Genomic DNA, 26,257 nt, shown 5'->3' with positions numbered 1-26,257 from the left:
TTGTTAAATTAAAAGAGCAATACTTATGAAGAAGTTGTCTGATGAAATCCTTACAAAGGCTGTAATAAAGCATTAAAAGAAAGAAATAAAAGAACTTTCTCCTCTTTACTTCAAATATCAGAGCTCCCCCAGGATACTGGGCCACACACAGAAAACATACCTTTATCTGAGGGCTGAGGAAGAATTGAACTTTTCATTTTCTCAAATTGTCTTTTTTACCTCTGGAAAATGTACACTGTGAACTACTATGTGACATGGGGTGTCACAATGGAGCTGTACAAAGATAAAAATAAATAGATTGATTCATGACGACTATTCATAATAGCACTTTTCACAATCTCAAAGTTGCATTATAGTGAAGGACGACTTCACCTCTACCACTATGTACCATAGTATACTGTACACTATGTTGTACAGTTATGCTGTAGAGAAGATTTTAATGTTTCATCTAGTTAGTCATATTTGAGAAAAAATGGCTAATTTCTCAAAATGACCTATATTGTCTTCTACAGTAATTGCCTGGAGGAGTCTCACTAACAGATTTGTCTGAACATAAGAGATAAATAAGTGCCAAATGGCATTTAACTGATTCACACAAACCCAGGTAAGCTGATGGAGGCTGCATGTATGTTTTGATTAGAAGCTTAGTTAAAGGATGCCACCTGCAATTCAGATATTTCTTAATAAATTGTGTTATCCTTTTGAAAGTATGGACAAAAAATAAGAGCCTTTCTTAATTAGAAATACACAAAAATAAAGCAATTCCAGTATCAACATCAAGGAAGATTTTTTTTTAGTTTTTCACAAACTGTATAAATACAGTGAGCAATATCTAAGAAAATATGTTTTTGGCATCATCCCTTTCTGAAAATGGAAATATCACTTCTGTTATTGAATGTGGGTAAACCCTGAGAGAATTTATCAGAAGGTATTTAGTTTAAAAGAAAACATCCAAATGGAACTTGTGAATCATCATCTGCACACTCAAAATAGACATCGTACAACCTGTTTTTGCAAATACCTCTACTTGTAGTACGCCACTTCAAATTCTCAGTTTATCACAAAGAAACAAAGACATTAAGGATCAAATGACTTATGATCCAAAAAATTAAGACCACATTGGATACATCAGTATCTAAATTCCAACAACAAACAATTGAATTTTATAAGACTGTGTCCGTGAGTAGTGGTTTATCATGGTTTACCATGAGGCCATAGAAACGGATTTTGAATTCAAATCACTTTAAGCTTAAGGAAAACTTTAATATGGCGATACAATTTCAAGGCTCAAAATGTTTTCTAATATATTAGCGTAAGCATGCTTTTGTGAAAATTAATACTCAATCATTGCACAATATGATGTCATACTCAGAAAACATACATTTTATGTGTATGTTTTCTATTGTATTTTTTTGTAATTAGAGATAAAAATCTAACAGGAGAAAACCTATTAACACAGCCCTGTACAAAGCGGAGTGATTACGAAAAAATAAAATGCATTATGTTAAGAGGAAATGTTAGATTATGCAGACAAGAAAGAAAACACCAAGAAGGAACAAATGGTAGCAGTAGTCCTCCTTTAGATACTGTAGGTAAAAAGAGAATTCATAAATGCATCCTCTGTTCTTACGAATTTGCCTTCAGTTTGAAGGCTATTCAGTTTGCTAGGAGCCTAATGGCTGTTTTCTTACCACATCTGTGTGAGAGGCCAGGTGGCACAAAGCTGAAATGCTTGCAGTATAAAGTGAATTCTGAGCAGTGAGGAGTTCTGTAAGGTAGACTTGACAATTCAAGCAGATAACACTAGAACTGGTACCAGTGCAATTGTCATTTATGTTTGATGATTACACCCAAGAATAAATCTACAGAGGTTATTGTAGATAACATCTAAATCATGCAATGGTGTTTTTGTTGCGTAGATAGGCAATAGCGATTAAGTTACCAGTCTTCTCATTATTTTTCCAATAATGCCGTTCTTATATCCGTACAATAAACCCCACTTACAGTTCATGCTTAATGGGACTCTTGAACAATGATTCAGAATCAAGCCGTAGTTCAGCCTGATCAACAATCAGTTCTTATATTCAAAGTATAGGTCACCAGGAGAAAACTGTTCCAAAAGGATTTTCAGACATGAACTAATGCACACACATACTGTGAAACCCATTCACAGAGGCATGCAACCCGATACACATCAGAAGGTTGAAAAGCCTGAATTTTGCAGCTTAAAAAAAAAAGAAGCCTGTATATATTCCTCACATTAAATGATCAAACCAAAAATCTCAGACCCTAAAGATAACACAACTGAAAATGTTTTCTTGGCTCACCCTTGATGTAATAATGAATAATTATTCTTATTATTATTTTTCTAAAATTGAAGCTTCTGGGATAAATGCCTTCAAATTGTACAGAGTAAAAAACTGCATTTAGACTCACTGTGGAAAATCATCTATGTAAACATGGCTAGAATTACAGGAGGGAAAAACGAGTGTCTATTCTGGCAGGTGTGTCAACATCTGTGTTTCTTTGTCTCAGCCTTCACAACAGCTCCACACATCTGCTTTTAATCAAGCCCAGGTGTGCTTACAGTACAGCTGCCTTCTTCCTCTGTTCCCTCACTCGTGACTGAGACTACTGAAATTTCAGAAATTAAGTTGCTTTTATTCAAAATGAATGATTAAATTGAGAGCATGTGTGTACCTGTAGGATACATTATGTTTCAGCTAAATTATCTACATATAGGGAATTTCTGCTTCTGCCTTTACTTGAAAGCAATATTGTGTCCAAAATATTAATTCAAAAGGGTAAAAATTTGTTACAACTCCGCAGCTAATATATTCTTATTACTGTTCATCTTGTCATTTAATGCCAATGACAACAGAATTCTCATACATAAAATAGCTGTTTTACATTTAGTTTCAGTAAAAGCTGGTAAATGCATTCCAATATTCTTGGGTCTAATGGGCAATTAGTCACTCCAAGAGTGATTTATTTTCAGTTGTGATAGGTGATGATTTTGATGATTTCTTCTGCACACCATTACACCATCACCACCAGCCTCCGCTGTTGACACAAGGCATGATGGATCCATGAATGTTTACACCAAATACTGACCCTACTATCTGCATGTTGCAGCAGAAATCAAGATTCATCTGACCAGGGAATGTTTTTCCAGTTTACCAACCATGCCATGTAACTACTTTTTAATTTCTTGAACTGACTCTCCAGGACCAGGGTTGAGGACCTCTGATATAAAGGGTATGAAGTAGAGGAGCTGTGAGCTGGTCCAGGACTAGGTGAGAATAGAGAAGCCAAGCCCTGGGGGTCTACGGTTGAGAAGGCACTGGGTTGAACAACACAAAAAAAAAAAAAAAAATCAGAAGTTCTGTGCCTTTCCATCAGCTTTTCCTGTGGGTTGTTTTTTCTGCTGCATGTGTATGCATGTGTTGACATTGTCTCTGCACTGAGAGGAGTGAAGTTAGGTGACACAGTGAAGGCAGAAACACCTTGTGCCTGTCGTGCCTCCCCTGACAGCACATTCCCACCAAACAGCCCAGAGGCTGCACACTACAGGCAGCTGCCTTCAGCTAAGAATCAAAAGTAGAAAATGCGATGCCTGGATGCATGTCCTATTGTTTTTGCCCCCAGTATTAACACTTTCTGAGCTCACCTGCTTTCTTGGGTCTAACTGGTTTCTGACATTTTAGGTGAAAAGGAGACGGAGCAGTTGCAAATGACTTTGCTAACTGAATAGAATGATGGTGGAAATCATTAATCGTTTTCAGTTCCTGTTTTCGCAACATGCGCTCCCGAAAAGGGAATGCTTTGCAGATGTGTGTGTGTAAGTGTACTCCTCTAGCAACACCTTGGGCAGGTTTGGAACACAGTGACCCTTCATAGAACAGGTAAAGAAATGCAAGATCGTTCTCAAACACATTTGGCCGTTCTGGAAGCCTTTTGGCATTTTGCTCTCTGTTGAAGCTGATGCTGCTGGCTAACGCTTAATCAGACGCAGTAAAACTGTGCTGAAAGGAGAGAAGACACAAGGAGAGCAAAAAAGGAAGAAGTGGAAGAGATAGGCAGACCCCAGCTACAGACACAGACCTAACTGCGCCATGCAAGTATAAACCAGGTCAGATAACCACCGCGTTTCTACTGATGATCACGGAACAGCAAGCGTCTCTCACGTGCCAGTATCCCAGTTCCTAACTCCAGATGGTGGCTGTCAGCTAGCAAATGGCATGATGGCTGCCTCTGTGTTACCAACAACGCTGATGGAGTCTACCTTTATCTGGCCTGCATGGGGCTTTAAATTGTGCCCATTAAATCTGGATCAAAATCACATCAAATCAACTGTTGAAAAGAATAAATGAAATTAACCAAATAATTTCTGGTAGATTCTGATGTGTTCGGTCATTTTAAGCAACTGTAGAACTGTAGAAAATATCACGCCATGAGTGTGTCTGAGTGTTCATAATTTCCTCATAAATGGGGTCAGAGTAATGGACTGCTGATGAATTAATAATGAAATAAGAAAAATAAAAGAACAAAAATCATACAAATAGCCATATTAGAGTGTTTTCCCAACAGAATTCACTTATTAAATTTACTGCCAAGCTTTTACTTTATGGGGAAAATTTTATCTTGATGTGTATATAAAGAACCTAATCAGCCATTACTTGACAAAGGAATTATATTAAAAGGTACTACAAAACCAGACATGTTTGCTTCAGGGATGTAGAAAAAAAAAAAATAGGGTTTTAAAAATATATTTAAAAAAATAATAATTTCTTGAAAAAAGTATATGTCTAATGGTGGTCTCTTCCAGCGAACATCTTTAAGATCAGTATCTGTTCTCTTGCCATGTGAAAGTCTGGGGTTATGTCTCCCTCTGGTGGGTATTCTGAATAAATCAATAGTCTTACTCATTCTTTGTTGCTGTTTTGTGGCTAATGTCCATACTGCTAGCTGTTATAATCTAAAATAAATAATGCATATTAATGCCTTTTTTTCATTTGCATTAGTCATAAGGAGGCATTTCAGTCATTTGGACTGAGGGGTATTTGTCAAACCCTCTTTGTTTCAGTTTTACAGCCACTTGCTGTTAAACAAGTAGAGACAAGATGCTTGTTTTCTCTTTAGTGATGCATTTATCTAGAGAGGCCTTTATGATTTCCTATTTTGTGCTCTCGGTGGTAGACTAGATGTTCTGTTCGTGCAGTAGGTTGCTCTCCCCATTTTGCTCTGTGTTTAACTTAAAATTATACTCACAGCAGGTTGCCTACTCTTCGGATGTTATACATCCTTCAATTCATATGGTAAAAATGAAAAAAAAAAAAAATGGTAGCATGCATTGAGGCTCATGACATATGTTACTGGGTTGACATCCGTACTGTAGTCCTGTGTTCAAATTACGGGCGGAATTGGGGGGTCAAAAAGCCCAAAACAAGGAATTGGTTTTAACAAATTAAGTATCCCTGTCGTTGCATATAAACATCCAAAAACCACTATTTCAAAATCATCATTCACCCACAAAAGCCTGGCATCTGGACTGAATGGGCAATGCACTTCCTTTTTGAAAATTTGTTCACTTAAGATACTGCCCCTTCTGTCAATTTGAACCTTTTGTATGCGAATGCAAAAGTGATTTCCAAGTAAATTAAGTGGGTTTTTCATCTGGCAAATTCCTAAAATGTAAAAACATGTTAGTGCTTACAAATAGATATTTGTGCCAAGGGTAAATGATGATATACACAAGCATGAATACTGGACTTTTTTCCCTCTCTCCAGGTATTTTGGCTGCCTTTTAGCCTTGGCTTTGATCATTTTATTTCTGTGTTACAAAGGTTTGATTTTTTTGCTTTTTTGTCCAATTTAACTGATGGGAATGTCTTTAAAGATGGTGAACCTTAATTGATTTCTGGGTCACGTGAGGACTGAGGAGATTTATAATAAAATAAAAAACATGATTGGAATGAGCCCCAAAATTCCCTTGCATGCCTTACCCTGCCCAGCAAAGACGGTTCCTGCTCACTACTCAAGTACCCCCTCCCACAAGGCTCTAGTCTGCCCTAAACCCAGCTTTTCCTCTTTCCCTGCCCCCACCCAACCCAAGTATAGAACACTTAGAGCATTATTAGGCACACGTCACAAAGAGGATTTCTGGAAAGAACTTAGCGCCAGGAAGGCTAAAGCTTTCCAACAGTGGAATCTGTGAATACACCCACACATTGGAGTTGACTGCAGGGCCCAGATCATGGTGTTGGATTTACAAAACACCAAATAACTCTCAGCAGCAACTTGACCACATCCTCGTCATGTCCCTGGAGGACTTGACAGGATTCAATCATGATTTTCCACCTGACCCACCACCCACCACTTTTTGCCCCTGCCTTTTTTGGGCTCCCAGATTTATATGAACTCAGTTAATACGGCTGGAATGGCTGACTGCATTAGGAGAGATTTCTTTTGCATTTCACCAGATGTCGCTTGTCTATGGGTTACTATTCAAAGTACTGCCATGTGTCCAGAGCTAGTGCCTTGCAGAACAAAATCACTCAATTCTCTGCAGCACACTCAAATATTGCTAGGAAAATAAAAACTGAAATCTGACACTTTGGGCAGATACCGTTATGAAAATGGTGCAGAAACGGTTCAATAAAAACTCAGGCTGCCAGGCACTCACGGAGCCCGTTTCATTGGAATTGTGAAATTTTCATAAATATATAGAACTTGATTTGAAAATCCACACTGAAAACAGTATTTTCAGATAGTCAAAATTCAGCATGAGGATGGGGAATGAGCTGGCTGTGAGTTATGTCAAAAAATGCCAAAGCCTCCAAGCCTCTCTCATGATGGATATTCGTATACAGAGATAAGTTAAGAGTTAAGTCTAGTTTGGTCATAAATGTCATTGCCTGTATCGCCAACATTTTTCAGACAGCTTAAAAAAAATAAATAAAACCAAGGTGTCGTTCAGTTGGCTGGGTAAAGCAGTCTTGCTTTTGAATTGGTTAGCCAATAGCCGTAGTTGTACATTAGTTTGTGCTATCAACATCAAGGTCAGAGATTGAAATACTTGCATACTTTATTACGTTCTGTGCACCTGAGCACTTTTAATGGCCCTTGTTTTTGTCATTGTGTGAGCTCACACTTTTGCAGTGACAGCATTCCATTTTCTTTTTATTTTAATGCATTTTAATTTTTAAGAGTAGTCCCAGACCTGTATTCAGCTGACTCAAACCTTTTACACACCTGGATATTCACTGAAGCAGTGGGAGCAAGTACCTTGCTCAAGGGTATAAAACCAGTGCCCACCTGGGAAAACAAGCACAGCCCCCTTACAGTTTATACCATACTGCTGTTCACAAAGTGGGCGGGACTCTGTAGTGTTCAGTACTGTTTATTGAGTTTAGCACATGTAAGACCCTCAGTTTCACCCACAAAGGGCTCACTTCCTAAACTGCAGGATGGGGGCAGGGACCTTGATGTCCTGGCCTTTCTCCAGTTTCTTCTCACAGTCAATCAGGTAGTTGACGCCATCAACCACTAGCTGGACCAGCTCCACCTAAACACAAGGAACACTTGGCATGTTTGGAATTGTGGGCAGGGAATGGTCACACCGTTTCCTCTTTTTTTTTTTTTTTTTTTTTTAAAGAAAGATTTGACAGGTGTCCTTTATCTGTTGAATGCATACAATCATTAACCTGATCAAATCAATCTGCATTCAGTAATGGGTGGTACAATACAGTACAAGTGACAGTGAAATTTTACCATTTAGCAATTGTAACAAAGGGCTCCTAAAAAACTTGTCATGTTTTCTTGTGAAAATAGACTCCAGCTGTGCTGTGAAGTTTAGGATATATCCAGAATGTCTTTGTCTCCAGTGCAATTAATTTACTAGGATGAAAGAAACATCATTCCAAGCCAATGTGGCTCTTCAGACAAACAAGCCATATAAAGCTGCACATTTACAATCCCATATCTATTAACGGCACCCTGGATAGGAATGATTTCAACGGCTCATCAGTACAGGTACCTCTGATTTGCCCAGACGGTCATTGTTTGAGATGTCAAAGGTGTCGCCTGTGGCTGCCGTGTCCACGCCTCCAGTGCCCCTCTTCTGCAGGCGCAGGTTATCCAGGATCTTGGGGAAACGCGGGTCCTGTGAGGGAAAAGGCACAGGTTGCGCAGGAAGGCCAGCGGAAACAGTGCTTGCCGAGTGTAACTCTTAGGGAACTGGACTTGTAGCTCAGGGTTTAATGCAGGTTTGAATAGCAGGTGGAGCAGTGCCATTGTACTCCTGAGCTAGTGCCCCAAATGGCTTCTGTAAATATCCAGCTCTATAAATGGACTGGATTTTTTTAAAAATAAAGAATAAAATGTCCGTTGCAAATGTGAGAATTTGTTTGGATTTACAAGTCCAGGGAACCATAAATTAGAGGTTGCAGGCTTGAATACCAGCTGGGTCACTCATCGTACCTTTGAGCATTATACTTAACCTGAACTGCTTCAATATTTATCCAGCAACATGAATAGATTGTATGTATAAACATGTAAGCCACATAAGCTTAAATGTAAAATGTACACCTGCTAAATGTCAAATGTAAACAGCAATTTCTAACCCATGCATAAAGAGCAATCCGCACCCCCTCCATGGGGATGTGTGCTGGTCCAATGCATGCTGCTCTGGTACAGGTGCTGGGGCTCACTGTACCTTGCTGAGCTTGGGTAGGCGGACGTGAACCCCCGCCCGTAGGCCAGTGCCCAGGTTGGAGGGGCAGGTCAGGATGTAGCCTAGATGCTCGTTCCACATGAACTCCCAGCCTCGCTCCTGAATCAGCCTCTCAACCTGCACAACACGAGAACCAAACTGAGCTACTGTATACCACGCACTCATCAAGCTCTGAAAACCAGGAAAATCCACCGATTTTCAAGTTTCCATTTGTTTTGTGACCATGGAAACCGTGAAGGCAAGGATGCCTTGCAGCAGATATGCATTCTGTGAGTGGGGAATTTCGGAGACCAAACGCGACTGGACAGGGATTCTTTAAGCTATCCACCTGGGCGGAGTAACCACTAAGTCGAGAACGTGAGAACTTTAAGAAAACAGCCCTCGCACAGAGGACTGTCAAAAGAATCACTAGAGAGTAGCAGAAATGAGCAAGGACAGTGGTGCTAACTTTGTAGCCCACAATCCAATAACCTCTAAGTTCAGTTCCGCAGTAACTCTTCGCGTAAAACAAAGGACGCAGAAGAGGAACTGATCTAGTACTGAAGAAACACTAAACCTCTTACCAAACAGACCAAGTTACCAGCTTTCGTGTAACGCAAGTGACATTAAAGCAAAGTGTATCGGTTTGCTCGGGGTTTAAATAGAACGCCAACAGGTGCAAATCGTAAACAAAGATTTTGCACGCGTGTAATTCAATCAAGGAAATGAAGAAAACTAAAAGGCCGTAATAACTAAAGAAAAGGCGCAGAAAAAAACCAATGGCCGTAATAAACAAAAGAATGACGCAACTAGAAAAGAAATGGTGAATAACGCCAAAACCATGACACATTCAATCTAAATTGCATACCCAAAAGATGATCTGTCAAATATAAAAGATTTTATATTTATATTTATTTATATTTTCAAGTCTACAACATATAAGACCTGTTCTGTACAAAAATGTATCCCTACAAAGCCTTCATTTCGTATAGATGAAACTCATTATATACCTTAGTGCTCATGTTACTATTGCGCTAGCATTACTGCTAAAAGTTTTATACTGTACCTCTTTGAGGCCATGGCAGAACCTATCAAACACCCTTTTCATATTTCCCCCTTTCTCCATGGAGATGACTCGGGTGTGGTCCTCCTCGTTGATCCATATCAAGAAAGTCTTCTCATTGTTGTGCCTGGAGGTTAGAGTGGTTCAGAAGAGGAAGGAGAACTTAAATGTCTGAAGACACTCCTGGTCAGCTATTGGTTTGCAAAGCAGCAATTGGTACTGGGTGTCAAATACTTATCTATGGTCTTTAGTGTTTAAATTTACATTCAGTTGAAACTTTACTGAAAGCATTAGACAAAAAGGTGTAACCATTTCTTCGAACTACATCTTGCAGATATGTGCCCTTACAATAAATTTAAGATGTTGAGTTGGTATTAGAATTTAGTATTGAACCTAAAGTATATTCATTAAAATGACTTCATCATTGTAGGCCCTGTACACAATGTAACTGTGGATTAATTCAATAAATAGGCTGATCCGGTTCAGCATTATTTTGTTTTATAATTTGTGGCTCAGTATATGGCAAGGAATATAAGAAATATACCAGTTCAATGACAGCTTAAGAGCTCAGTGGCTACAATCACATGCACACAAGTGTTTCTCTGGACCAGTACTATAAAAGGTCACAGTAATGTCACGCATTAGTAAAATAAATTTTTTCCTGATGCAGCAAGCCTCATGCAGCATACCAGATTCCCCTGGCATCCGGCCAATCACGGGCCATCCCTGCGCATGTCAACAAGGGGGACACGGGCTTGTCAAACAGGAAATGGTCCTACAGTGGGTGGGGCCAACAGATAATTTCAGAGAGAGGAGTGGAGGGGAAGAGGGTCAGGGACAGGTCAGGGGGTGAGCAGTTTAAAGGTTTGCTGGTCACAGATGGGAGAGCAAACACAACTTTCTGTTTCCTGATCAATCCAAGCCCCAACTACCTACCAGCAAATGATATGCATTTGTACAAAATTCAAAGGTAAATAATTATGATATTATTTTCATGTCCCTATGTTATTTGTATGAGGCAGAGCTCATACTAAAAATATCTCTGGGAAGTAAATATATCTCTAGGAAGTTTCTTGTAAGAGTTCGGAAGAAAAAACTGGTAGAGGCAGGAACTATAAATTCAGTGTAGTAATATTCTGCAGAAGAGGAGTCATTAGGCAACATGATGTGTGTGCAAAGTCCCACAAAGGGGCCGACCCTCTGCGCATAAAATCATCCATATCAGATCACTCGTGTTTACTTTCAGTGCTGGCAAATCATCATTTGTTATGCTTCACTGATCTCCCAAATAAGGTTAATAAGGTCAGATTTATTGCCTCTGAGACAGAGCTTGGACAGAGCTCCCTTTGCAGTCCAGGCTGCCTCCCATCTAAACTACAGTCTACAGCAACTATAAGCTAATATATATAATATATATTTACTCATGTACACATTTTACCTGATGGATAGTAGTAAAGAAATATTAATCTGTCCTGAATCATTGGGGGGGGGGAGCTAAAGCAACGGGCCAAATAGAGGATAGGGATAGGGGGGAAAGTCAGATCCCTCACTGACACAACAGGATGGGGTGAAATCGGAGTAGGAGGTCCATCGTGACTAGGGACAGGGGTTAAACAAGGTGCAACAACTGCGGGAGCAGAAAAGGGCAGGGAGGACGGGGAGTTGGGCTCTGGGCCAGGGCAATCAGTGTTTAGGCTTACCAAATGCCCCTGCCATCAGGCCAGTCTCTGGCCATCCCTGCTGCAGTGAGCAGAGGAGAGACGGGCTTATCAAAGAGGAAGTGTTCCTGAGGACGGGCGAGCGTAGGAGGAACACAGAGCGGGTCAGACTGGGGCGAGTCACTCCAACAGAACAACCACAGTGCATGTGACAGTGTTTGTCCACCGTTACAATCACAATGTCATCCTAATGCTTCCAGAACCACAGAAAGAACAGGCTGCTTTGCATTAAGAACTTCCACATTGACCAGTCCTGGCACAGACAACTCCAGATTTTGGACATAATTAAAAAAAAAAAAACATAATGTTGCATGAAGCTGCAGTGTATCCCAGTTCGATGCATTTCAGAGTGAGCACAAGAACTTCCCTCTACATTCTATAAATGGATGTGCAAGTGAAGTATACTTGTTGTACTATGTTTGGGCACACGGTAGATTAGCTGTTCCTGAGCCAAGGCATGTTTTCAGGGGGTGCATTAAGCTCAAAAAAGCTCTTCCAATGAAGCGTCTAACAATGAGAGGAAGGGCAGAATGCCCCTCTGTTCAAGGGTTATACATTTATATGACTTTATGGAAATAGCATATTTCAAAATATGTTGAAAAAATATTTGCAATATTGAAATGCTTAAATGCTTTAAATATATTGGCAAATATACTTTAAATAATTATATATCCTATATATAATTATTGCCACTTTAACATATCCCAACATTATATTCTGGTGAAATGTATTTAACCAAGAAACCAAGTTCGGTGTGTTAACTAAGTCTCTTTAGTTTAATGAAGTGCTGAGAAACAGTGAAAGTGAACACCCCCTGAGGACCAGTGTCGGTGAGCCCTGAATTAAACGGTGCCTGTTCTATGTGGGCTGAATTTTGGGGGCGGGTTATGGGGTGCAGAATGGCTAACGTTGGGACGGAGGGGGGCGCTCTTACATCGATGAGCTGCTGCTGCTCTTCCTCGGTCATGTCGCCCAGGCCGTAGTAGCGGCCGGCGAGGTCGCCCTTGAGGCCGGCCAGGGCCTGCACGGCCACGCGCTCCACCTCGCGGCGCTCGGCGCGGCTGCAGGCGGGCGGCAGGCTCAGGCCCCGGATGCTGCGGCCCGTGCGCACGCGCGAGGACAGCACGTAGTTATCGTCAAACACCCCCGAGGTGATCTGCAAGGAGGCGGGAAACGGGGGCCTGGTCCATTAAACCAGCTCAATCATTTGCCCTCCACATTTAGGCATGTGTTACGTGCTTGTATTAAGAGTGACTTACACAGCTTACTTTTTTTACACATACAGTACATATCAATTTGTACAGCAGGATTTTTTACAGAGGAAAATTCAGGCTAAGTGCCTTTGCTCAAGGGTACAAGTGAACATGCATTGAGGTGGAAAATAATAAAACAACAGGGGGAAAGGTGGTGGTGGGGTGGAGCTCATACCGCACCTTAGAGCTGTCCAGGTCGGTTGGGTGCTTCATGACCCGAGGGTTATAGCCATTGTGTCTGTCTGTGATGACTGGGTCAAAGAGATCAGCAAACACCTGTGGATTACAGTAACGTGTTGAACACGGAAGTGTTCATTAATTACCGTCAACAGAACACACGCCATTTGGGTAACTTACTATAAGTGCAAGAGTACAACAACAGTGGTCTTCAAGACAACTTTCTACTGTTTACTGTTGATTTTATAAGGCTAAGTGTGCTCTCAGCGAGCCTATCCCAATAATGGTTCTGCCATCACAATTTTGGCAGGATGAACAGAGGCCACCCCAATGTTTTGTAACTGGCTGCATTTTTGTTTCCCCTGAAAGACCTGCATCTGCCTCAGAAATCTGTGTCTGACACAGGCCCATGTGCACACAGGACCGCTCCTCAGCATTAATATGGAGGACACACTGCTGCTTCAGATCTTCAGATTTTTGACTGCATTACCATGCAATTGTAGCTTGAGTAGAATGAGCGTGATTGACCTGTTCCTACGCACACCCCTGTATAGTCTAATGAATGCAGAGATGCTGTGCACAGAAGAGGCTTCACCTCTGACCTGGTTTGTTTTTGAGTTTAAGTGCTTTGCTCGATGGAAGCATGTGTATAGATTCGCATCCTTTGAATTTGAAGTCAATGTGACTGCTATTTGTGACTGCAATGTGACTGCTAGCTGCTATTTGGAATACAGCTTTAGTAGTGTTATAACAGATCGCATATCAAACATTAAATTTAGTTTACAACAACATACTGATATATAAATACCTGCATGCCCCAATACCTGTGCAGTTGACACTTCTGTACCTCCCAAACAGCTCCAGAGAAATATATTTGCTTCCCTAGGCCTGTTTCATAGTCCCATGAGAATTGGTATGATATCACCAACCTTTTTAAACTATATAAAAACTTGTATCTGCAAAAAAGTATGTAGCATGCTTGTATTCCCACGGTCAGCTGTGCAATTAAACATTCTTTGTGTTCTATTAACAGACAACACCGCCTCTTCGTCAATAAGGAAATTATTTCATTGTTATTTTTTTTTTTCATTTACCAACAAGCACAATTCCGCAGAGCACTGTTACCTCATAGCTCTCCTCATCTCCAGCCACCATGCCCACAGTCTTGATAAAGGGGTGCCCGGGATTGTCCACGCCGGTCTGGATGCACTGGTCCAGGGTCCAGTTGTTGGGGGTGAGTCTGTCGCGCAGCTTGGCATAAATGGCGGGGTTCAAAGCAGATGCCATGCAGTTGTTGTGTTTGCGCAGGTCAGGGTAGTCCGAACTGCCAGGCAATGGAGATAACACAAGTATTATAAGAAAAAAGCCTTCAGTCTTATGTTTGTGTTTGTTATTTGTTTTTTTTTGTATTTAGAATGGGGAACATATTATGAGGCCTCACAGAGGTCTGGTCAGTTAAAGCACTAGTCCTGTGTCCAGCAGTCTGGGAGTGGCATTACTGACAAAAATTAAAATGGAAAAAGTGGGGGAAAAAAAGCTACACAAAGCAGAGAACTCAAAGATTAAGTGTGTGTATGAGTGTGCAGTGAGATCCATGCTGGTTCAGCAGCTTGTCCAGACTGGACTAAACCATTAAAACTCAGTCATCTTCTAGCCTCCATTTTAAAATAGATTTCATTTATTTACTCATTCTAATCAGGTATCGAACAATATCAAGATCAGCTCATGGTCTTAGACAGCCTAGTCCACAGTGGGGCAGCAGTTTGTTGGTTGAAAGTGCACTGGAGGTGACTGGCATATCTTATGTTACCAGCTCCGCCTCCTCACCTTTCACTCAATTTCTCTGAGGCTCAGCTTTTCCACTGGCCTTTCCACACTTCCAGTATCCGTCTCAAATTAAATAGTTCCACTGAGCTGGTACATGCCATACTGTACATAAGCACCGCTGTATCAGAGCCACGTGGCATAAGCATGTTGATGTAATTGCTTTAAATTATATAATTTTATAATAAATAATAACAATAATACACAAAACTTCTTATATAAAAAATTTGTGATTATGTAATTATTAGGAACAATGTTACACAGATCAATTTGATGCAAATACAAGTATTACAATATGTAGGGTTTTGCCACTTTTGTGCTTCCTTACAGTTGCATCAGGAAACCATTTATGTAGGTGGAATGTAGTGGGGGGGAATGACTGAAGGACAAGGTGGTCTTGACCTGTCAGGAATTTAGGACATTTAAAATAGACTGAATTAAAATATTAAAATCTATTTTCATATATTGAAAAATCTGAATACATTGAATGCTGCATTTCAGAAGATAGAGGGAAGTAAAGTATATTGTCAAGACAAATATATTGCTATTTTTTGCTTAATGCATTCTGTTGGTTACATCAGATATATATCAGAGACAATGCTAATGGACAATGCAATGCTAATTTTACAAATGCATTTTGTTTATATTCCATACAATTCTTAATACAAATGACAATATAATATAATGTACATTACAAATAAAGTCTCTAAAGAGTCTCTTATATTATTGGTATGTGCCGTTATCATCACAACAGCGGTTTCTTGCCCCAAAAAAATGACAAATCAAAAATACCGGGACTGGATCTTCATATATGGGGGTGAATATATATTTTCATTGCGTAAGGGGGAAAGGGGGAAGTGACTGAGTGAACCTCACCTGGGGGGGTAGATCTTCCTCCTCTGTTCAGCGGCTGCACTGTCAGTCATGGCGTAGCCAGCGGTGAGGGCCCCAGCGCCCAGGCTGGCCAGCAGCACTGCCCTGTGGCGGCCGGACATCATTCGGGTGAAGGAGCTTGCCATCTTCCACTGGTCACTGGTTTCTCAATTAGGCCAACTATGACGAGAGGCACAGAGAGCTTAGCGTGCACCAGCTCAGTTCAGTTCAGGAAATTAAATGAAGTTCAATCATGAAATTTTCCCTTAGAACATATGAGCATTTTTTAAAAATGGTTCCCTGTAGAATAAGCTGTATCGTAATTCACCGAAACTCCTCCATACACTCTGCCGCAGTGGTGAAAACATTCAAGGTCATATAGAAAACCACCATTTTCTGTCCTCTCAAACCTTCATATGATGTAGCCAAGATGACTAAAATCCACAAATCTATCAGACTATGCAGTTTTTTTTTTCAAAATGAAAAATCTTGATATGCAGGGGCCAATAAACACAAAACTGTGTTGTGCTATGCTAATATGTTACTAGAAATAAGCAGCAGGACTAGTGTAGAGCTTTAATAAGAACAAATGTTTTATACTACAGTTCCATTCTTGAATTATTGCAGTGGGACAGGGCGGAAAGTTCACTTCCTCTCTGATGCAGTAAACATGTTGTATAAATGGAAGCATCCAAACTCCATTCACTGCATCAATCTATTTTTTGCATAGGCCCATGTATTTTAGGCTGGTATTTCCTTCTGTACTGGCAGAGGTAGAACGTCTCTGGTCATGATACTGCTGCACTTGATCCAATCTTTATGGCATTACGTTTTAAGGCTAACAGGCTTATGCAACAGCCTTCCCAGATTGGGCGTATAAAGCTCTATGACCTCCACTCTAGATCACCTACTAGATCAGCTACTGCAACAGACAGTAGTAAAGGCAGTGAAATGACAGGAACAGTCCTAATGATAAGCTTATGACTCATTCAGCCCGTGTTGGCTTGTCATTCAATAATGGCCTAGTGAGCGTCTGTGAGCTTGGCCTTGAAGAATCTCAGAAGTCCAGCAATCTGCTGTGAATTCTGCGCTGTTCTTTCATTCTGTGTTTACAGGTGCATTTCAGTTTCAGTAGAAAATGTATTTTGAAATTTATACTTGTTCTTGCATTTGCAGGGTGAGGGAACTTAATAACAGTAGACTGAAATGCAAGAGCACTCTTACAGCATTTCTTTGGGCTTTGTCAGAAGATCAGAGTGATTATTTCTTAGACGCAAAAATGTTCCCACCAGGGATGGGGTCAATTCCATTTCAGGTCAGGAAATGAACAGAAATTCAATTAATTAATTAAAAGTGCAGAAAGTGATTTCATGTTAATTTCCTGAATTGACTGACTCAAAATGCAAGAGCCCCCCACCCCTGGTTTCAATGGTATACCAATTCTGAATCGGTACCATCGTTTACCCTTCACCATGGCCGAGTGGGGAGTGTAGGCTAGGGGAGGGGGAAGAGGAGGGGGGAGAGGGGTGAGTGCGCTCTGAAAATTTGATCCTAATGTTCTGAGTGTCCTAGGGTGTCACAGCTCAATCCTGTTCCAAAAACAGAAGGAACACATAAGGAGAGATTCACCTTGAAACTCCTTCTGCCGCTAATTGACGACAACCTCGCACTTCAGCCTCGTCTTCATGAAGCACGGAAAGGCCATTTTATTATCGTTGCCTGTGCTGTGGTCCAGGCCTGAGCTGGATCAGAGCGCTATGAAACACTGGCAGTGGGAGTTGGTAACAACAGAAGCAGAACCAAATTAAGCGGCCGCTCCAAGCCCCCTGTTGGCTTCGGGCCTGTGGGCCGCGTGATCCGCCGTGACATTTTGGGTCGGTCACAGCCACGTACACAGAGGTGCGTGCCCAGACTGGGACCAATGGGAAGAGCAGCAAACTCTAAATATGCCCCCTGCTGCTAACTCACGGACACTTTAGATCACGGACACTGAGCACAGAGCAGGTGGTCTGCTAATACTCACAGCGATTTAAATTGCGCCGGGTGGAAACGCCACAGGTTAAGCAGTCCTGAGCATTTAGATTAGACTGTAGCAGAGGGAGTCCAAAGAAGTCGATGTTTCTGCTATATTTTTCTGTCACAATTAGGGGTTCAATGAGTTCAATGTATACAAAGTTACTGCATTTGAAATCTAAGGCAAATAAAATGGGGTAGCACACTGCTAATAGTTCATAAAAACTAGCATAACTCAAATTTCATGAGCAATTACAACCTCTAATAATTTTGACTGTTCAATATTCTATCTGTCTGTTTAAACCTCTTTAGATTCAGATATGTAGTACATGGATGGAAGGTACAGTGGTTCGAGAGGCTTTCCTGTAATTCACAATGAATCCCATTCCAAGCAAATCCTCTTCACCGCTGACTGCTAACCTACTTCTTTCATGCGAGGATTCAGAGAAAACGAATCCTACAAATTTTCACAGAGACCTTAATGTCCATGACAGCACCAGTAAAGGCATCACTAATCTGAAAGCCTCTGAAAAAAGTTAGCACCCACAACATCAAAGCAAAAAAATAATAAAAACTACAGCTCAAACTCACAGACTGACAAGGTAATACCCTGGATCCGCATGTGGTTTAGATCTGGGGTGGTGTGGAGGAGTGGGGTAGAGCGGGGGGAGTAGGAATTGGGGTGCAGGCTTACCTGTAGAGGAGCTGGAGTGTTGCTGCTGCTGCTGCCCTGTCCTGCAGACGCTCAGTGGCAAGTAAGCCGCTGCCCCGTCCTGGCGCAGGATTAGAGGTCACCCCTTTGGCCAATCCTCTTTCCACTGGCAGCGCAGAGCCGCGGCGCGAGGAACAGCCTGACCCAGTGTGACCGCCACCCACGCTGCCCTTGAGCTCCCCCTCGCCGGTCACGGGTTAGGGCCCTCTCTTCCCACCCCTCACCTCACTACACCCCCACCCCCCCACCCCCCCTTACACACACATGCGCACACACACACTCAGCTGAACATCAGCTTTTATCCAGAGGGGGAGTGCCAGACAAATTTGTGTATTTTTTTTTTAAACTTGTTTTTATCCTCCTGCGATTATTACTGTTTTAATGTTGGCTTCTGTTGTTTTTTGGTTTTTCTATGCATTAATTTTGCTGTGCTTCATGCACATGTAAGAAAAGGACTGTGTAAACAACTTTATTATTGTTGCCCCAAATGCCCCAGAATGCATACATTAAGATGTATTTATCAGAGGTGAAGAGGCACAAAATTTAGTGTAGAACCAGGGAGGATCTGCCTTGCATCAGTAGACAATAAATATATGAGGACATCTCAATATCAATTTAACTATTCGAAAAAACAAGGAAATTGTGCACAAAACTGTACAATTTTACACAATAAATGCATGAAAATATGCATGCGAAAAACGTATTTTTCTGTCAAATTTTTAAACCCACAAGACCAGAATAGCCATGAATTTAGGTCTGTTATTTGTATAAAATCGATGGATTTTTTTCAGAGCCACACAAAATTCAATGAGCAAACTCAAAGAATAAATATGCACATGAATACAGAAAATAGACTTGGGCAATACTTTATTTTACACAGAGGCATTGGATTAAAGTGACTGCATATAATCTAAAAGAGTCCATGGGTGGGAAAGAAAGAAATAGTATAGTACAATAGTTTACAAAAGCAGATGCCCAGTCAGTAAGTCTCATTTGGGAACATGCATTCTCTGGCAATATATACACACCTGCATTAACATATCAGTGAATGGTTTTTTTAAAGGAAGGAATGAAAAATTTGTGTAATATGCTACATTTTTCCTTTTTTAAATTCATTTTATTTTATTTTTTTTTACAAATGAAAATACAAAACTCTGGTACCTAGCCACTAATCAAAACAATAAGAAATAAAATGTTTTTAGTTTATAAATAACTATTCAGAATATTAATAAACCTACTTTATATATTGTAATTCATTTCTGTTCACGTGCCATATACAAAAGTAAGTTTTTTTTTATTTTTTATTATCACATCTAGTCATGTAAGTAAGCTGCTAAACGGTATATTGCTGAAATGACAGCCTCCTACCCAAATAGTTTTTTTCTCCAATACCTTATCCCACAGTACATAAGGAAGAATTAGTTTCATTTATTTTCTCAGCACTAAGAAATCAGTGTGGGGGACTGTGGTTACCTTAATGACCATACAGCAGTATTATTAAACCAGAAATTATGTTGGTCATATGTTTTCTTCCATCCAATGGTCAATACACACATAGTTTCATTTATCATTTTCTCCTGTAAAATAGTACAGCTACTGAATAATGCAAAACAAACCTTTATAAATGTAGAGTTGCTTAAAACGTTTGGATATAGAAATGTAACATTCTTAAATTAATAAATATGTTGTCTCTTAACAGTAAAATTTCCAATGAAAGTGCTTTTTGTAACAAGCAAACATTCAATTCGTTTCTGTACGTGCAATTTTTTTTTTAAAACCTATTTCACAAAAACAGAAATTTTCAATTGTCATTACAGATGATAGGACAAAGCAGTTTGTTTTAGACAATCAAAACACCACATGTTGCTTTTAGGATTGAAGTTAAGTGTTTTTGTATGTGCAGTGACTAAAAGCAGCTACGCAGTAGACTAACAATTAAAGTACTAAAGGACATCACAATGAACTGAAAAAAATGCAGTGACCTCTATAAAAACACAAAACACTGCAATTGCAACCTATAACGGCAGCTTCAGTGTGTTTTAGATAGGGGTGTTTTTTATTTATTTATTAATCACAGTACACTTAGGCTATGGTTCTCGCTCCTCATTTTCTCTTACAAATATATGAAATGTAAACAAAGTGAGAATGTATAATTTAGTTATCGACGGGGTGTACAGACACATAACTTTACTTTTTATGTAATTATTAAGAACAGACATGTGAGTTAAGGTGGTCACTTTTTACAAAAACGAGTTTGAACGAATCTCATAAACAAGAAATCTATTGGAATTTGTTCAAATGTTAGATCGTCAGAACTTGAATTAACCGTTGCCTAAATATATTATTATTATGGCCCAGTTTTAATTTCCCATTAGTCCTGTAGCTAAATAGCTTAAGCGAGTTATTCTATATAATGTCGGCAGTATCTTTCAGTTTTATTAAACAAAATAAAACCCGGGAAGATCATAACAATGCCACTGATGCCGTTCACAACAATAAAATGACTCTGTAGATTGACTGTTACTCAAACTAAGAAAGAAATAATAACACACAAGTCCATCATGAACTCACAATGGCATGGCTTACTTAAAGGAAACTGAACTGACTGATCTCTCTTTTGGAAGGGGGAAGTCAGCCTTTGGAGGGTTACTGGGGCAGTTGTCACTTGCACACGTTCTAGACGACTTTCTCGCTATTTTGTCTCCAATGGCATAAAACCCGTAATATTTCCAAATGGCACGCCTGAGGTCAGAGTACTGAGTTACAGCACATGTTTTCTTAGCTGCTGTATTTGGAATAGTCTACAGGCTACGTGGACATCATGACACATTTATGAACTTTATTTATAGGCTACCTAATGGTATACACTCCAAACAAAACATTATCACTGTAGTTGTTGTTTATTGGTCTCCTTATTTGATATTGAGCACTACCATTACCGCACGGATGTGCACAGGGCACGGCTGAGCTCCTTATTTCGCCTAGGCAACAGGATTTGGAATTCAAACCCTTAATTACATACTGATTTTTTTTTTTTACTTTCCTGAGATTCAAACAAGCTTGATTACCAAACAAAAAAGTGACAACCCTAATCAGAATATGTAAACATACACTATTCAGCTGCGAACAGATTTGGAACCCATTTCAAACTCTAGCAGTTACACCTGACCCCTGATAGCTGCAAGGTTGACATTCCACATTCTACACTTGTTCCTCTATGAATATGGGGTATTATTGTCTGCAAGACAAATGTAGCCGATTCACAAATAAATCCAGCCGATTCACAAATAAATCCAGCTGATCCACAAATACATGCAGCCGATCCACGAATATAGTGCCAATACCAGCCCCATCTTTCGTTATTTAAAATTAGGGTTTGTGCAGGGAATACAGCAAGCAATCAAACTAGTTAAATATAAGAAGTTGTGTTGCAAGTCTTTACAGGCACCCATGTTGACCAGATGTTACAGCTTTTTTCATCAGCCCTTCCCTAAATCTAATGGGATAGTACAAATATAAAATGATGTGCTTTCACTTTGGATCAAGGTTTGAAGGGTTCATTCGTTGATCAGAGATAGCATACGGCAATTTTCCAAACCGAGTGGCTGTCTTGGCGTTACACAACACAATCCTGAAGTGTATGCGTGCTGTCGGACTAAAGTGGGTGATAGCGAAAGGATTTCTTAAAATCTGATTGGCTGGCTAGACTAAACGGATAAATGAATAAATTTGTGGATGTTTTGCAAATTCTGCCACAAGGATTGTCAAAAATCAACAAATAAATGCAAGCAATGGGTGATGCACAAATTTGAACCAGCTGAATTTATTAGTGGATCGGCTACATTTATTTGTGGATCGGCAACATTTTTGTGGACCCACTGCATTTATTTGTCAATCAGCTACATTTATTTATGTTTGAGACAATAATACCCCGTAATATGAACCAAAAACACATGCACATTACAGCAGCATGTGAATTGAGAAGGATCAAAATGGGGCAGCCTGTATGCTATGCGATAAAACATGACGAAATTTTTCAAAACACAATTACATGTGACAATACCTTTTACTTATTTTTAGGTTTTGAATAAACATAAACCCTAAAAGATATAAGCAGTCCTCTCAGAAGCTTGTTCTGTTAATTCAGAGTTACACCTAATTAAGTTGTACTGTGTGAGAGAGTACTTGCACATCAACCTGGAGGGACCATGACCAAATCTTATTTTTACCAGCAGAGGGCAACATTTCATAAATTTAAGACCGACTGCTTTGTCCACTCCACTTAAACACTGAATAACAGAGACCCAGGAGGAACAGACAACTCATGCAGTGTAGAAATACCCATGTATTTCATCCTCCTATTCACAAAAACATGCTTCCTCTGGGAACAGAAACAAAGTCACTCCTACCTCAACATTTGATGGTAAAACAAACCAACAGCCATCTATTTTCATGCTCCATGTAACAGTGACTGAAGCAGGCTTTCAATAGCCACATCAGTCAAACATCCCACTCAAAGCCATATTCCAGCAGAGTTGCCTATGTTCAACAAGAGAATTTTATTTTAAACCATTTCTCCTTTGAAGCTTACAGATCTACTCAAAGTGAGAGATGAACACCTTGTTATTTCAAGGCAGCTCAGCTTGATTCATATTCCTGCATTGTAGCCACGGCCCTGGTTTCTTGTAAAGGTTACATCTGCCTATTTAGAGTTTGCCCTGACCATCAGAAAGCCAGTCTAGGCTCCTTCTTGACATTTTAGCATTTTGGAAAGGGCACAATATCAAAATGTCATTAGCACCCTGCTTCGCTCCATACTGGACTTACGCACAGTGAGTACCTGCAAAAACCTCTCCCCATAAATTCTATGTGCCCATAAATTAAAACATTTAAATAAAGTTGGCATCATAATGAATACTAGTCTTACTGTTGCATTTAATATTTTAAAAAATAACACATTTATATTTTACGAAATTATTTCGTCCCCTATTTTTGTAAGACTGAGAACTTTCAAACAAGAGACACATAATTCAACAACATGAAACCCCTTTTCTTCTTGATAACACTGTCAAGCATCTATGCAACATGTATAAAACACACTTAAAAGGCACCTTCCAAGTGCTAATAAAATGGATTTTTCACATTCAACCTGAGCTTTTAACCATCAAAATGGCAATGCTTGTGAATTGAAATTCTGTTCTTGGCATTGATGGAACACTTGAAAGTTTCAATAACATTTTAACAACACACCATAACTGAAATACTGTTGAACATACAAAGCCTGCATAACAACTGCCATAATCATAACACCTGTCATTACCAGCCACGATAGCATATTACTGCATATGATGAGTGTCATATCACTGGCATTGTGTATGCAGTGCATTTTACAAAGCAGATTTGAAAATAACTATTAAAAGCAATCACAGTATACATTGCCAGCATAGTGAAATCTATCACAAACCGTAATATGTTTCATAACTGGTTATGATAAACATAACGTGATTATGGCCATGTACAGTAATGTCTGCATTATGGTGTATAGTTCAAGTACTGTAACCGAAGTTACATGTAAACTCAGGGTGAGGGACATGACTATCCTGTGCATGTAAGCCTATCCATTTAGTGACAGTTGGAATGCAAGGCTACAGAGGGGGAGCATAGACTGGACACCCGCAAAACGGGCCAATGTCTGGTCTGCCGTCACGAGCTTCCCACTGCGTGAATGATGATCCAGGCCTCCTGCAGTCTCTCACGCTGGGAGCCTGGGTTCGATCTTCAGGGAAAGGTCGTACAGTGTGTCTTCGTCCATGATGAGGGTTTTGTCAAGCAGGTACTGCGTCACCTGGGAGACGGAGGAGGGGCGGGACAGTGAGGGCGAGGGGAGGACCGGTAACTCTGTACAAGCATGTAGAGCTCTGTGAGCTGAGATCGCATATAAGATGAAAGCTTTCTGGAAGCTCAGAAGACCAGTGTAAATCTCTACCCTCGCCAGCCGTGTGCAAGCTCGAGAGGAAAACCACAGACGATCTAAAAAGGGCGACCATAGACACAATTCAACTAAAATGTTAAAATCAACTGAACATCTTTTATTGTAATGGGCTCATGAAATGACCAATGGGGTTGGGTCCTACGTGCTGTGGTGCAGGCTGGTTCTCGTGTCCTGACAGGGCTTACCTTGGGCTGGTGCTCTATTCTGTAGGGGGTCTGCTGGAACTGCCGGATCTCTCGGATTATGTGAGATATCTGTGAGGGAACAGGAGGGCAGACACCGGCCCAGGTTACTCCAGGTACTGTTTCATTAAACTGGTGTGCATGTCTTCATATTAAGGTTAGTTATTTTTGTCATGTCTCTCGCCACCCACCTTCAACCCATGACTCAGGTGTGTCTCATGACCTAGTTTGGGAAGCACCCAGGTAACTCACATAGCATACATTTTACACAAGGGCCAAGCTGTTGGTATCAAGCACACTGAGGCACTCAGCCTTTACCATTCTCATTTTGGAGAAGTTGACCAGGCCCTCCTCAGTAAAGTTTGGGGTCCCCTCCTCGATGAAGGCCAGGTCAGTCAGGTACATCCCCAGGTAAGGGACACAGGGCGGGTTACAGCTATGGAGACACAGTTGACCGCAAAATTAAGAACAACTCCCTTCAAATGTGCATTACTACAATCAGTACCTCATCGCACTGCCTTTTATTTTTTCCTTAATTTAATTAATTTTTTTGTGTTTTTTATAATTGCTTTTTCCCAATGCATTCTGAAGCTTTTTATGGTCACATGTTCGCTGTAGGCCACTGTATTATGCCAAAAATGTAGATAAGACTGGCAAGAGGTAAAAGATATTTAAAATTTTTCATGGTACACTCTGAATGTGCAGAGACAGAGTATTCACTTTTTCAGGGTTTCCCTCAAGTTTTTAAATCTTCCCTCAGATGACACGGTCTTCTGCAGCTTGTCCATTAGCGCTTTTGTCTGTCAAGAGAAGGAAAAAATATGGTTTTAAACTTGGATACTACCATAATAATAACATCAGGGTAGTGCTATACTGCTAGTGTAGTGTACTTTGAGTTCAATGCTGCCCAGGCCTGGTGGAACTTACCGGCTTGCAGACCTTGGCCCATGTCTTCTTAAGCCTGTAGATGGCGCTGCGGTTGAGGGCGGAGGTGATCTCGAGCACACCATTGTAATTGTGCAGACATCGGCAGATATCAGCGACCGCCACCCATTTCTCAATGGAGCTGGTCCTGGAGCCCACGTCTGTGTGGGTCATGATCTGGGATGCCACCAGGTTACTCATCTGGAGGGAGGGAGTCAGAGGAAGAACTCCGGTCACTTGTATTTTTCTATTTCACAGTTCACCAGAATACTAAACCTGCTCGCACAGATCAGAGGTCAGATGACCACAAATAACAGTACTGTACACCCTTGTTTTGGGGTGACACTATTTATAAATAAAATATTATTTTTTCTTTTTCTGTTTAGTCAATTAGTCCATACTGCTGAGATCAGTCCCACTTACATCATTGAAGTGCTGGCTGGTCTTCATGATGTATGGGGTCCTCTCAGTCTTGTCCACCTTCATCCAGCCTTGCCCCAGAAACTCCCTAGTGCAACAGACACAGCGTGCTCATTGGTGTGGGGGTGATGCTCATAGATCATGCCATCGATATCGATATTCCAATCACATCCAGAAAATGTAATGTAGGACATTAAATGAGAAGAGCAGTCTAGCTAACCAGCTATAAGTGAGCATTCTAGACATCTTTGCTTGTTTTATAGAATTCTAACACCAGCGATTAACTAGTGGCTAGCTAGCTAACTCAGAGTATGCTATGGTGGTGAGAACAGTTAGATAGCAAGCTCAAAGTACCTAATGACAGCTAACTTCACACCATGTAAATTACAAAGG

At 40.5% G+C, this 26,257-nt stretch overlaps 2 protein-coding genes across 4 annotated transcripts in view; both read right to left on the bottom strand.

Moving 5' to 3' along the window:
* Positions 1-7,386: 7,386 nt before the first annotated feature.
* LOC118212267 (creatine kinase S-type, mitochondrial-like) lies at positions 7,387-18,500 on the bottom strand. Of its 2 annotated transcripts, none has more exons than XM_035389985.1 (10): positions 18,329-18,500; positions 15,625-15,801; positions 14,050-14,248; positions 12,928-13,023; positions 12,429-12,650; positions 11,477-11,562; positions 9,780-9,903; positions 8,717-8,851; positions 8,039-8,164; positions 7,387-7,567 (listed from the first exon to the last, which is right to left on the bottom strand). In XM_035389985.1, the coding sequence occupies exons 2-10, from the start codon at positions 15,765-15,767 to the stop codon at positions 7,451-7,453; spliced, it is 1,248 nt and encodes a 415-aa protein (XP_035245876.1). In that variant the 5' UTR covers positions 15,768-15,801; positions 18,329-18,500; the 3' UTR covers positions 7,387-7,450. The 2 variants fall into 2 exon arrangements, with proteins under 2 accessions (XP_035245876.1, XP_035245875.1); XM_035389984.1 differs by lacking the exon at positions 11,477-11,562 and adding an exon at positions 10,466-10,551 and having other exon boundaries at positions 18,329-18,498.
* Positions 18,501-19,722: 1,222 nt separating this feature from the next.
* The window catches only part of LOC118212137 (ras-specific guanine nucleotide-releasing factor 2-like), a 47,651-nt gene continuing 41,116 nt past the window's right edge, over positions 19,723-26,257 (bottom strand). For both annotated transcript variants that reach the window (XM_035389764.1, XM_035389765.1), the window contains 6 exons: positions 25,868-25,952; positions 25,448-25,645; positions 25,241-25,320; positions 24,839-24,956; positions 24,524-24,592; positions 19,723-24,191 (listed from right to left, as the gene is read on the bottom strand). In XM_035389764.1, the coding sequence (XP_035245655.1) occupies positions 24,099-24,191; positions 24,524-24,592; positions 24,839-24,956; positions 25,241-25,320; positions 25,448-25,645; positions 25,868-25,952 (643 nt within the window). In that variant the 3' untranslated portion in view covers positions 19,723-24,098. The remainder of the gene's footprint in view (positions 24,192-24,523; positions 24,593-24,838; positions 24,957-25,240; positions 25,321-25,447; positions 25,646-25,867; positions 25,953-26,257) is intronic.

The sequence above is a fragment of the Anguilla anguilla genome, chromosome 14 (assembly GCF_013347855.1).
Source record: "Anguilla anguilla isolate fAngAng1 chromosome 14, fAngAng1.pri, whole genome shotgun sequence".
Taxonomy (NCBI): domain Eukaryota; kingdom Metazoa; phylum Chordata; class Actinopteri; order Anguilliformes; family Anguillidae; genus Anguilla; species Anguilla anguilla.
Note: the sequence above shows the minus strand (reverse complement) of the source record. Positions and strands in the feature narration are given on the sequence as shown.